At 47.9% G+C, this 13,547-nt stretch overlaps 1 protein-coding gene and 3 non-coding genes across 4 annotated transcripts; all 4 read right to left on the bottom strand.

Annotated features, from left to right (window-relative positions):
• On the bottom strand, positions 1 to 13,503 carry rpsa (ribosomal protein SA). Its single transcript, XM_070861591.1, has 7 exons — positions 13,409 to 13,503; positions 10,312 to 10,480; positions 6,261 to 6,379; positions 5,523 to 5,768; positions 3,690 to 3,818; positions 2,238 to 2,490; positions 1 to 185 (listed from the first exon to the last, which is right to left on the bottom strand). The coding sequence occupies exons 2-7, from the start codon at positions 10,442 to 10,444 to the stop codon at positions 91 to 93; spliced, it is 975 nt and encodes a 324-aa protein (XP_070717692.1). The 5' UTR covers positions 10,445 to 10,480; positions 13,409 to 13,503; the 3' UTR covers positions 1 to 90.
• LOC139230742 (small nucleolar RNA SNORA62/SNORA6 family) lies at positions 4,649 to 4,800 on the bottom strand. Its single transcript, XR_011587973.1, has one exon. It is a non-coding gene; the product is annotated as a small nucleolar RNA SNORA62/SNORA6 family (small nucleolar RNA).
• On the bottom strand, positions 6,020 to 6,179 carry LOC139230740 (small nucleolar RNA SNORA62/SNORA6 family). The gene has a single exon (XR_011587971.1). It is a non-coding gene; the product is annotated as a small nucleolar RNA SNORA62/SNORA6 family (small nucleolar RNA).
• On the bottom strand, positions 8,954 to 9,109 carry LOC139230741 (small nucleolar RNA SNORA62/SNORA6 family). The gene has a single exon (XR_011587972.1). It is a non-coding gene; the product is annotated as a small nucleolar RNA SNORA62/SNORA6 family (small nucleolar RNA).
• Positions 13,504 to 13,547: the final 44 nt, after the last annotated feature.

Below are 13,547 nucleotides of genomic sequence, written 5' to 3'. Positions count from 1 at the left end.
TTTACAAAGAAACATTTTATTTCCTGCTTTTCTACCAAATGCAGATGTGGCGGTGACTGGTGCGTTTCCCGCTCAGCTCCGACCTCGGTCTTACGACCAGTCAGCCGTCGCACCGCCCCATTCTGGATTCTGTGCCGTGGGGGCAGCAGACCAGTCTTCAGCAGCAGGCTGGGCACTCCAGTCCTCTGTTCAAAGAAACAAAGAGAAAAAAGCATTAGAGAATTCTTGCACTCAGGAGATCCTCACAGTGACCAAGAGGACAAACGACCAACACTAGATCCCGTGGTGCTAGCTGCAATCCAATGATGAGTCAAGCACTCCCAACACAAACCACCATTGTATGGGTTTTATCCCGTGCTCGCTGACCAATATTGGCTTCCCGTTAAGCAATGACTCGATTTCAAAATTCTCATCCTTGCTTTCAAATCCCTCCATGGCCTCACCCTTCCCTATCTCTAATCTCCTCCAGTTCCCCCGCCCGAGATAGCTACGTCCTCTAATTCTGCCCTCCTGACCATTCCTGATTATAATCGCTCAACCATTGGTGGCCATGCCTTCTGTTACCTAGGCCCCAAGCTCTGGAACTCCCTGCCTAAACCTCTCTCCTCCTTCAAGACCTCGATAAAACATACCTTTTTGACCAAGCTTTTGGTCAATTGAGCTAATTTCTACTTCTGCGTCACGGTGACAAAATTTTATCATAGAATACTCCTGTGAAGCACCTTGGGACATTTCACTACGTTAAAGGCACTATATAAATATATGTTGTTGTTATTGATCATGGGGACCTGAAGTCCACAAGTAATTCAGAATGAACAGTGGTGCCCCCTACTTCAGCCTCCATGAGAGTGCCAAGTTGCATTTCGTTGACACCCTCTCTCCGCCCCCTTTGTGCGAGCAGTAACTGGGCCTCGGGCTCCGAATGTACTGTCCCAGACCCTTCATCAAACCAGGAGCCGCAGACCTTGAAACTGAACCACACAAACCCTTGCAGGGAAATCTGGCCAATCCTTGTCTTCAGCCCGTTTCAAAAAAAAGTCTTCACAATACACCCATTAGCCAAGTGTACAATGAGATTTGCATTTATATTGCACCTTGCTACATCTCACCAATCAGGCAGGGGGGGGGGGAAATCGAGTGGAAATAACAGACCTGAAGATCTATGAAATGGGAGCGGAGAGTAAAAGCCAGGATATCAGTCAGGGAACACGTAGTTACAGAACACCTGCACAGCAATGTACATAGCGTCCAAAACCAAACAGGAGAAATGAGGCAATCATTAGTAGAGAGGAACCAGATGTAGTAGAGATAACTGAAACATAACAAACAGCATAAAGAGCAGGATTGGCAGTTAAATATTGCAAGATATAATGTATTTAGAAAGCACAGGGAATGAAGAAGGGGTAGCTGTATCAATTAGCAATGACATAATGGCAGTAGGAAAAAAAAGGACCTAACTAACATTAAGGTAGAAACAGAATCCATATGGTTTAAGATAAACCACAAGGAGGGATCACTCAGTCTAACAGGGGTATACAGGCCATCAAATATTGGAAGGGAAGTGGAGAAAGAAATATGTAGGAAAATCTTATGAAATTAGTAGAACTGTTTTACAGGACTCTGTCCCAGGCTGGAGCGGGTACAGGACTCGATTCTGTCCCGGGCTGTAGTCTCCTACAGGACTCTGTCCTGGACTAGACTGAACTACAGATTAAAACACTTAATAAATGAAATGTGCAACACGAAAAAAATAAACTAATACTGCCATGCCCCACCAAAACAAGCCTTTAAAACAAGCCCCGAAAATGACCAATACCACGTTCACTACAGGAGGAATGGGATTAAAGTTGGAACAAACCCCAAGCAGCACCTTAACTAGTAGGGGCAGTGATCAAGGAGGCACAGAATGCCCACTGGCCTCAGAAGTGTCCTGTTACCCGATACCTCTCCCTGGCAGAGTTCTGCCACTGACACCCCCTAGGCTGGGATTTCAAAACCATCTTTGCACTGCCCACCACCCCCCCCGGTTACTCCGTGACTCCGATTCCAGAAGAGCACAGGATTGGGCTCGGAAGCCTCGTGAACGTTGAGTAGCCTGCAGCAGAAGGAAGTGTTAACCACAGGGTTTGGGGGAAATGGGGGAAAAAAATGAATGCTCTTTAAACGGTCATTTTTCCCAACCTCCCAAGTCTAACCACAATCACCGAGAAGACGCGGCGGCTTATGCTAGGACTCACTTGTGGCCGGCTCGGCGGTGAATGTCGCAGGCTTGGCGTAGGGATTTGCTGCCGCCGCCGCCTCCAGCGTCTCTGCCAGATTTTTGCCGGTCGCGGCTGCGAACTGCTGGATGGGCACAGAAGGAACCTGCACGCCCTCGGACCAGTCGGTGACCTCGGGCTGGACGAACTCGGCGACGGGAGCGGTCCATTCTCCCTGGTACTCCTCCTTACCAGCAGCCTTCTCGGCAGCAGCTTGCTCCTCCTTCTCGATCTAGTCGGATTGGTCAAAAAATTAATAACCGGACAAGCACGTATTTAAGCAGCAATCCGACAGAAGGACACCTCCGCCAAGAAGGACGGACCCAGAGCTGACCAGACACTCCCAGCACACAGACGAGAACCTTTGAATAATGAGGCCTGTTGAGATCAACGCCACAGACTTGCCTCATCTATCACTGCAAGAGGAGCACCTCGCACCTTACGGCAGCGATGTTAAATGCTGGGGATATTCCCAGCCTGCAGTAGCAGGAGGATTCTGACCAACATTGTCGCTCGGGTACTGTAGCATAGTGCTTATGTTACTGGACTAATGACCCGGAGACACGAGTTCGAATCCCACCATGGAAGCTGTTAAATAAATCTGGAATTTAAAAAAATAGTACCAGTAATGGTGACCGCGGAGCTACCGGTGATGGTCATAAAATCTGGTTCACTGATGTAAAGGAACTCTGCTGCCCTTACCCGGTCTGGCTTATAATGTGACTCCAGACCCACAGCAACGTGGTTGACTCTCAACTGCCCCTTGAACTGTCACTCCGTTGTACAAGGTCGATCTTTGAGGTCGATTAGGGATGGACAATAAATGCCAGCCTCGCCCACACCCCGAAAATGAATTTTAAAAAGTGAGGTTGAAATGAGCTGGACCGGTTCGCAAGTGAAACAGAAGCCAGAGCTGGACGTCGACACCGTGGGTCTTACAGGTCAGGGACACTAACACACCCAGGAACACTTTTGCTCCCTGAATTTCAACTTCAATTAAAATTTACAGGATAGTTTTTCTTGCTTTCAAATAGAGGGAAGGATCGTTGGGGTTTTCCAAGTGAGTTGGGAAGAAGTCACATTTATCCACTGTTTGTTTATTTGATGGCACTAGACGGGGTACGGCTGCTGAGTGCTGACACTCGGTGAGTGAAGATGCACTTCTGGCACACCACATTTAACAGCCTAGTTTGTGGGGAGGCCTTCTCTGGTCAGCAGTGACCTCAGTGTCAGGGCACATTCACACGAGTGGCTGGTATTCAACACACGGCACCGAGAGGGGCACGCACAACCAAATCTGGCAGAGACTCTCGCAGCGGAATGATTCCAGCGAGGCAGCAAATTCGAGGCGGGGAAAATCCAAACCGCGATCCTCAGTTTCCTGCAAGTGTCGGTGCGCACAGCAACCCATCAATAGAAAGTCAAACGCACCTCATCGGGATCCCTGTAGAAGTACAGATCGGGCATCACTTCCCACGGATGTTCACGGCTAATGGTGCCACGCATACGCAGCACCTCACGGGCAAGCATCCACCACATCAGACCAATGGAGTGCGCGCCCTAACACACAGGACAACAAAGGGTTAGAAGTGGGCTCCCTTCCTGCCTCCCACACCTGCATTGAAAGAGTTAAATCCGCAACAGCACTTAAGATCAATTCTAGGTTCTTCTGAACTGCGTTGCAAGAGAAACAAGGTTACAAAACCCTGCACATAGTATGCAGCGGCTTTTCACTGTCTCTTTAGTGTAGCTTATCTTTAACCACATTAACCCGCCATTTTATACCCCTTAATCTACAACACAAATGGAACAGTGCGGAAGAACAACTTCCATCAACAGTGCTCTGTATCAGAGCTCACGGGCTGGGAGCTGGGGCTGGCTCGGAGAGACGCAGACACTGTTGTCTCAATGTTACAAGGCAGAATATTAAGTTTGAAAAAAAAACATTCCCCCTTCCTCTCCTGAAGGCAGCAACTCTCATGGGTGGAGAACTGCCTGGCCACAGCCCCTCCCCCCCCACGCACGAGCTGAAACTAGAACGAGGCAGATAGCCAATTTTTTTTTTAAATAGAGGGAACATTGACCTGGACTCGCACATTGCAAAGCACTTTACAGCCAATGAAGTACTTTTGAAGTATAATCACTTGCAACAAAGACCTGCTTAACACTCCATTCTCTTTCTCCCCCCACCCCCAGTTAAACAGTTATTGACTCATCTAAAAGGTGCACGTTATAAGTTGAAGAGTTTCGTTTGAAATATCCTGTTTAAAACAATCCTCGTTAACAAATTATGATATTCATTTATTCTACCAGATCGGAGCAGTGTTCAATAGCTAGAGATCGGAGTCAACTGCCTGTTACTGTACCTGCACCTGTGAGTAATACTCTGGCAATGTAGCAGGGATTACCACCAAACCGTGCTCACTGAGCCCAAGACTCGAGCAGTGTTAACGAGATTCCTGCCTGTTAATGTGGCACATTTCCTACACTCGGAGTTCATTGGCCAGGCTGGCCTCAGCTCCAAGTTCTAACGATGTGCACTTTGCGCAACACAGCTACACAACCGAGAAACCAGGCTTTAAACCAATCGGCTACCCTCCCCCTAATGCTGTACCCTTTAATAGTCTCCTGTGTGGTACCTTGTCAAAGGCTCTCGGAAAGTCCATATACACATCCACTGCACTCCCCATCATGTCTCCCAACCACTGCACTCCCCATCCACCACATCGCTCTCTCAACCTCTGCACTCCCCATGCACATTGGTCTCCCAACCTCTGCACTCCCCATGCACCACATCGATCTCCCAACCTCTGCACTCCTCATCCACCACATCGGTCACTCCTCCTCAAAGCTACCAGTGTCAGACACAATCTGCCTTTCTGAAACCGTTGTTGGCTTCTTCCAATTATATTCTTTTCATCCATATATTTCGTAATTTCATAATTAATGTTCCCAACCAGCTGTTAAACTAAGTGGCATGCAATTACCTCAGTCCCACTCTCCAGCACACACCCACTCTCCCCTTTCAGCTTAACTTTGCTCGTGTTCCTTTTATTTATTACCTCATCACAATTTTAATCAGTTCAAGATTTAATTTCTCCAAAACCTCCCATTGGAGCATGCTCTCCATCTTGGCCGTCCCATCTGCTGTTCAGATTAATTGGCTGAGTAAGGAAATCAGATGACGCACTGATCCGTCCCACAGAATGAAGTTAAAATTGCAACAAGTAACGGATGAATTGACAGTAATGAACGGCCCCGTACCTTGTTGTTGCACGGGACGGCGATATCCACATAGCGCAGGGGTGAATCGGTGTTGCACATGGCGATGGTGGGGATGTTGACGTACGATGCTTCGGTCAAGGGCTGATGGTCCTGGCGAGGGTCAGTCACCACCAGCAGACGGGGCTCCCTGAAGGCAGCCTGAATCTGATTGGTGAATGTTCCAGGGGTGAATCTCCCGGCGATGGGAGTGGCACCAGTGGCAGCGGCAAACTTCAGGACAGCACGCTGAGGGAGGAGAGTCAGTCACCGTAAACAAACGCTGAAAGAACTACTTAGCAACCGGGGTCTCAATATTCAACAAACCTCTGCAGCTATTTTAAAACACGGCAAATCTCTATCAGGCAATCCCCCTCAATATTAATCTCCTTTTAATGTGCTGCCATTTCAGCTTTCAAAAATGTCCAGTCATCCAAAAGTTCAGCAGTATTTCACAGTAACACAATCATCACTGAATCTGGGTGTAGCTTAGCAAGATAAAATGTGGCAAGGAATACCATCAAACTCCACTCATCGAGTCACACGGACCCTTGTGGCGTTAGCGAAAAACCTGCCAGATTTACTGTAGCACATTTCCGACACTCGAGAGCTCACTGGCCAGAAACTGGTTCTAGCTCCCGAGCTTTAATAATGTGCAGGTTTAGAAGACGCGGCATGGTTACAACAGCGGCCGACAGAGAATACACAACACAGCTGGAACTTGGATGCTTGTGCACACACCTGGCCAAATGGTCTGGAGGAGATGACGCAAACATCAGCCGGGTTCTCAATGGAGACGATGGCACGAGCAGCTAGAAGCAGTTTCTCCCAGGTCTTCTTCAGATTGATGATATAAATACCTGTTCACAAAGCATCAAATCGGAAATCAATCGCAGAATTCCACGCAGCACTGCACAATCCCCTCCTTCCCTCAACTCCCACCAAGTCCCGCTCACCCATATCGCTGACCAATATCGGCTCCCGGCTAAGCAACAACTCGATTTCAAAATTCTCCTTATTTTCAAATCCGTCCATGGCCTCGCCCCTCCCTATCTCGATAATCTCCTCCAGTCCCACAACCCCCCTCCCCAAGATGTCTGCATTCCTAATTCTGCCCTCCTTAGCATCCCGGATTATAATCGCTCAATCATTGGTGGCTGTGCCTTCTGTTGCCTCGACCCCAAGCTCTGGACCTCTCTTTCCTCCTTCACGACGCTCCTTAAAACCTACCTCTTTGACCAAGCTTTTAGTCACCTGCGCTAATTTCTACTTATACGGCTCGGTGTCAAATTTATTATCACAATACTCCTGTGAAACGCCTTGGGACATTTCACTACGTTAAAGGCACTATATAAATACGGGTTGTTGTTAACCTCAGCTGATTCAGTCCACCAGGACCTCACTCAAGTGGCCACTCTCAGTGTGCAACTCGAGACAACGGCAGCAAGAAATGCCACGACCATCACCACAGCGCAGCCCAATCGGGTCCTCCCACCACATGCACCTCCCAGCAGGAATCACCAGACAGAAATCAGTAATCCCAGCCAATGTTAACCCCGCAATCTGTCCACAAAGATTTATGACCTGCAATGCGCTGCCTGAAAGGGCAGTCGAAGCAGATTTAGCACTAACTTTCAAAAGAGAAGTGAATATATACATGAAACGGAAAAATTTGCAAGGATATCGGGAAAGGAACATGAGAGTAGAATTAATTGGACAGCTCTTTCAAAGAGCAAGCACACACAATAGGCAAAATGGTCACCTCCTGTGCTTCACAATTCTATAAAATGGTTAGATACCCTATAAACAATTTGCATTTTTATAGCACCGTTAACATAGTAAAATGCCCCAAGGTGCTTCACAGAAGAATTATCAGACAAATTTAACATCAAGCCACATAAGGGGATATTAGGATAGATGATCAGAGAGATAAAGAAACACGTGCATTTATATAGCGCCTTTCACGACTACCGGACGTCTCAAAGCGCTTTACAGCCAATGAAGTACTTTTGAAGTGTAGTCGCTGTTGTAATGTGGGAAACTCAGCAGCCAATTTGAGCACAGCAAGCTCCCACAAACAGCAATGTGAAAATGACCAGATCATCGGTTTTAGTGATGTTGGTTGAAGGATAAATATTGGCCCCAGAGCACTGGAGAGAACTCCCCTGCTGTTCTTCAAAATAGTGCCGTGGGATCTTTAACGTTCACCCAAGAAAGCACAGGTTTTAAGGAGCATCTTAAAGGAGGAGAGGGGTTTAGGGAGGATATTCCATAAAGCTCCAGAGATGCCTCAACAGAGCAGTGATATTTCAAAGAGATTAATTGGTAAAGTATTTGGGGATTCCCTAAGGATGTGATGAGCACCTTTTGAACGCAAACTTTTCCTCCTCGTCCATCTACAAAAGGCACAACCTTACGCACAGGCATCTTCCACCCTTCAGGATGTAGTTCGGGCCTGGACTATCAGGTCCGTCATTGAAACACCTGTGAACTCATCCCTTTTTGGCGTGGAAGCACGTCACCCTCGATTCGAGGGACCGCCCATGATGACGACAAAAAGGGGGAAAAAAAACACCCCGGTGCCACTCATTCTTTGCAGCAACCAGCTTTGGACAGCAGAGGCTGGAGACAGGCTGTGAACCAATCAAATTAGCCAAACAGTTTCAATTGTACAGAACAGAGCAGTGCTGGGGAAGGGGGCAAATTCTTGACGGTAACATTCGCCCACTGTTACGAGCCTGCCTAACTTCTCAAACTCCAACCACGTCATAAAAAGATTTCAAAGCTCAATATACGTCCCTACATTGCCCAAATCCACCATGCTATCGATTATTTCCAGTTCTCCCAGTGCACAGAAATCCCTACACTTACTATTCGCACCCACAGTTTTAAGAAATCGTGAACTGGAAGAAATAACCCGAGACCAAAAAGTCCCTTCAGGCTGGTGTTAGAATTGAGGATTCATTCCGTGGTACAATCGCTAAAGCAACTTGAACAGCGGGAACGTAAATAACTGATAACAGGCAGCTCCAAACATCTGAAGGCCAATAATGGCCTGTCTGGCTCCCACCTTGGGAGGATGTGTAGGAGGGTTTCACTCAAAAGAGTTGAGAAAAAGAACCCCACATATCACAGGTTAAATGGTCCTGCCAACATCTTACACCAGGCCCACCCCTAAAACGGAGAATAAAAGACCCAGAAAGCATTTTGGGGTAGACGGTGCAGAGAAGAGCTGTTCTTGCCACCAGCCATCTATCCGATCGGGACTAGTACCAGCTACTTGCCACGGTCGTATGTCTATCCTGATTGTGTGTTGTGTTTGACTACATTTGAACTACCGCTCTCAATGTCTTAGAACTCCCAAGACCCTTTGGGAATCTATGTGTGACCTGTGAGCCTGAATCTTACATAGTGCAAGAGCACATTGCACATCCTTTTGTTGCAGGAATTACTATCAAACCCCACTCATCAAGTCAGAGACTCTAGTGGTGTTAGCGAAATACCTGACAGATTTACTGTAGCACATCTCCGACACTCAGAGTTCACCAGCCAGGAACCGATCTCAGAACCGAGTTTTAAGAATGTGCAAGAAAAAAATAAATCATCCCATCTCCTTCAGCGGCTGAAGACACCAAGTTTCCCGTCAATTCCCCAACACTACACACTAGTCCCTCAGCTCTTCTCTGCACTGCCTTCAGGGCTTGAATCTTCCCGTGGGATGCTGCCTCACTAGAGCAATGGCGTAACAATCAGATTTAATAAGACAGTTCTGCATTCCATCTCTCTTGCACTGATTGGTTGTGTAGTAACCTTTCACCCTCTTAAAGACTTCTGCTCCCTGCACACTACTGAGATGCCGCCAATATACAGCAAACTCTCATCACAACAATGTCTTTTAATTTAAGGCTATACACATTAATTAACCAAAGGAATTGGGAAAACTAGGTGGTGCAATGGATCTCGAGTTTAAATCCAACTCAGACCCACAGGATGAAGTCTGCTGTAAGGGCCTACAGCACAGCCCGGCACCTGAGGCCTGGTGTGGGAAATAGAAAAAATGGAACATTTATACGGCCTTTAATGTAGTGAAACGCCCAATGGCACTTCACAGGCGTGTAATCAGACAAACACCGGGCCTATACGCTCTGCAGCTTAGAAGAACGAGAGGTTGTTTCCACCTCTGGAGAGTCTAGAACTAGGGGGCAGGGTCTCAGGATTAGGGGTCGGCCATTTAAGACTGAGATGAGGAGGCATTTCTTCACAGAAGGGCGTCAATCTTTGGAATTCTCTATCCCAAAGGACTGTGGATGTGGAATCATTGAGTATATTCAAGGCTGAGATCGATAAGATTTTTGGACTCTCGGGAAATCAAGAGATATGGCGGGAGATGGAGTTGAGGTCGATGATCAGCCGTGATCTTATTGAATGACGGAGCAGGCTCAAGGGGCTGTATGGCCTACTCCTGCTCCTAATTATAATGAGCCAAAGAAGGCGCTATTAAGACTAAAGCACGGACAAAGAGGTACATTTTAAGGAGGAGAGCAGAATACCAACATCCCTCAAATTCAGCACGTGTTCCCATCCGCTACAGGAAATGCATCTCGAAGGCTCGAATGGCCTACTCCTGATTCTAATTTCTATCCAACATGGGGTTTGTCCAAAATACCAGATTGGAATGTTTTTTGGGACCATCGGCATTGAATTGGGCAATAACGCTACGTGACAGCAATCGCCCTTCCCACCTGAGGTTTAAGCCTCTCCTCCTTTGACCCCCAAATGATGCAGTGCCTACCATCGCTCTTCCTCTTGTAGACGTATTGCTCCATCTGGAAGTCCAGGTTGGTGCTGCCCAGGTGGGTGGCAGCAGCGAGGAATTTGAGGACATCCTCTTCCTTCATCTGCAGGACATCGAGACCTCCGGACATTGTGAACGTTTCCCTTTAAAAGCAACGACGGGCAACCTGAGGGAAGACGGATTAAACAGTGTTAAAACAGGGAGCCAATAGACCCAGGCATGGGACACACTCACCACTCCTCATAACCGTCAAAGCACTCACCCTCGGAAATAGCCACAGAAAATACTGCAGACACACAAACCTTTGCAGAGAAAAGGTGGCCTGATAGTTCAGGTGGAATCCTTTGCCAGTTTTGACAAAAGGCGCTACCAAGATGGTAAGTTTTTCCCCTTTTGCTATTGAAAGCCTGGTTTCACACCAGGTATTTTCTACTTTTAAGAAAGACTTTTTAATACAGCGCCTTTCACGGTCACTGGACTCCTCAAAAAGAGTTTTACAGCCAATGAAGTACTTTGTAATCACTGTTGTAATGTGGGAAACGCATCAGCCAAATTGCACACAGCAAGCTCCCACAAACAGCAATGTGATAATGACCTGATAATCGGTTTTAGCGATGTTGATTGAGGGATAAATATTGGCCAGGACACCGGGTAGATCTGCCCTGCTCTTTTTCAAAATTGTGGCCATGGGATCTTTTACATCCACCCTAGAGCTCAGTTTAACATCTCATCCGAAAGACAGAACCTCTGACAGCACAGCACTCCCCTGGAGTGTCAGCTTGGATTTTTGTGCTCAAGTCTCTGGGGTGGGATGGACAACCTCCTGAGTCAGAGGGGAGGGGAGTCACGTCCTTCGTGACTATTAATGTCTACAAGTCACTGGAGCTCAAACTACCTGACTGGAGAAGAGATACAGTCCTTTGCAAACTCCCAACCCAACCAGGATGGTCTAAGGCACAAAATTCGACTTTAAATCTTTACCTGCATCTATCTCCACGAGCCACCTACTCTAATCCTTCTCTCCTGCTTGCTCTCCATTACACACTCCCAACCCAAAAGTATTTTTTTCTAAATCCCTTAGAACAGTTTGCAGCAGTAAATTCCAAATTCAGTCCATCGTCTAAAGGATGTGTTTTAAAATTGCCTAGTTGCGAAGTTCTGTCGGGTGGAAACAATTATCATTGTTTACCTTGGATCCCTTCAAATCATTGATGCCCTACATCAGGCCGCACCTTAACCTTCAGGTCTAAGCAGGGGGAAGAAATGACCTCAATTCTCACGTTTCTCTTCACAAGCGCAACCCTCCGACCCGGCAGCATTCTCATAACAAACACTAAACCATCCCGGAGGACAAAATGGCTGCAACTAGGCTCGCACATTCAGAAGGAGCTCTGGAGCTTTTCACTTCTCTCCAAATTCTGCCCTCCTGAGCATCCCTAATTATAACTGCTCAACCATCAGTGGCCGTGCCTTCAACTGCCTGGACCCCAAGCTCGAACTCCCTCCCTAAACCTCTCTTTCTTTCTTTAAGACACTCTTTAAAACCTATGTCTTTGACCAAGCTTTTGGTCACCTGCCCTAATTTCTTCTTATAAGGCTCGGTGTCAAACATTTCATATTAGAATTCCTGTTTCTTCACACCACCCTCAACCCTTCAACCAGCGGCACATACTAATGTTAGCATTTCAACTGTTGCCCCAGCTCAGATCAAGCAAATCACAAGCCAGCAATTAAATCTGTGTGGCTCATACCCGCCAAGCATTTTCAAACTCATCCCCGTGTGATTGGGGGCTGAAAGTCTGCACCAAAAGCAGGTGGTGGGTGACCACGATGGCTCAGCATACCTTGGAGAATATTATTCTTTCAGGTGGCAAAAACACAAAGGCAGATTATCTGAATGCTGACAGATTAGTAAAAGGGGAGGTGCAACGAGACTTAGGTGTCATTGTACATCAGTCATTGAAGGTTGGCATGCAGGTACAGCAGGCAGTAAAGAAAGCAAATGGCATATTGGCCTTCATTGCTAGGGAATTTGAGTATAGGAACAGAGAGGTCTTACTGCAGTTGTACAGGGCCTTGGTGAGACCACACCTTGAGTATTGTGTACAGTTTTGGTCTCCTAATCTGAGGAAAGACATTCTTGCTATTGAGGGAGTGCAGCAAAAGTTCACCAGACTGATTCCTGGGATGGCAGGACTGACATATGAGGAGCGACTGGATCAACTAGACTTATACTCACTGGAATTTAGAATGAGGGGATCTCTCAGAAATACAAAATTCTGAAGGGACTGGACAGGTTAGATGCGGGAAGAATGTTCCTGATGTTGGGGAAGTCCAGAACCAGGGGTACCAGTCTAAGGGGTAAGCCATTTAGGACCGAGATGAGGAGAAATTTCTTCACTCAGAGAATTGTGGAATTCTCTATCAGTTATTGAGGCCAGTTCGTTGGATATATTCAAAAGGGAGTTAGATGTGGCTCTTACAGCTAAAGGGATCAAGGGGTATGGAGAGAAAGCAGGAATGGGGTACTGAGGTGAATGATCAGCCATGATCTTATTGAATGGTGGTGCGGACTCGAAGGGCCTACTCCTGCACCTATTTTCTATGTTTCTAATCCAAGAAAGTAATGCAAGTCTCTCAGTCAGGGATGGGCAACACACACCGAGCTGGGAGCTGTGGCGGCTGCTGAGCCTCAGACATTGTCCCAGAGCCACGTGGTGCCCAGGCCGCGCGCCCCAGTGACGTCACATCCAGCGACCCCCTTCAACACGTGACAGGGGCCGAGCGCCAGGCTCCGTTTTAAAAGCCCGACCCCGGCGGCCAGGACCCGGAGTAAGGAGGCGGCCGCGGCGTTAATCGCTGCCGGGCGAGCGAACGATTGGCGCCCACAGGCCGGCGGGCGACTGGACGCCTCAGTCAGTGAGCAGCCTGAGGCCTACCCCGCCGCTCGCTGACTGAGGCCCGGCGTTTTATTTCACTCCTCAACGCCGTTATTGTGAAAGAATAGAGCCGCTTCCTCCCTCCCGCGTGTTTTTAAAGCTCCTCCGCCAACGGGCTCCGTTAGCTCCCCGGCCCGCGGTGCACACACACTCACTTGGGTACAACGCCGTGTGGAGGTCGGGCAGGCAAAGAGGCCGCGAGCAGGAAGTGACGCCAATATATAGGCGGGTTCCCGCCAATCGGCTGGCAGCTCGCCGGCCGTTCACTTCCGGGGCGGTTGCCGGGGCGATGGC

This window comes from Pristiophorus japonicus, chromosome 19 (genome assembly GCF_044704955.1).
Source record: "Pristiophorus japonicus isolate sPriJap1 chromosome 19, sPriJap1.hap1, whole genome shotgun sequence".
In the NCBI taxonomy this organism is placed as follows: domain Eukaryota; kingdom Metazoa; phylum Chordata; class Chondrichthyes; family Pristiophoridae; genus Pristiophorus; species Pristiophorus japonicus.
Note: the sequence above shows the minus strand (reverse complement) of the source record. Positions and strands in the feature narration are given on the sequence as shown.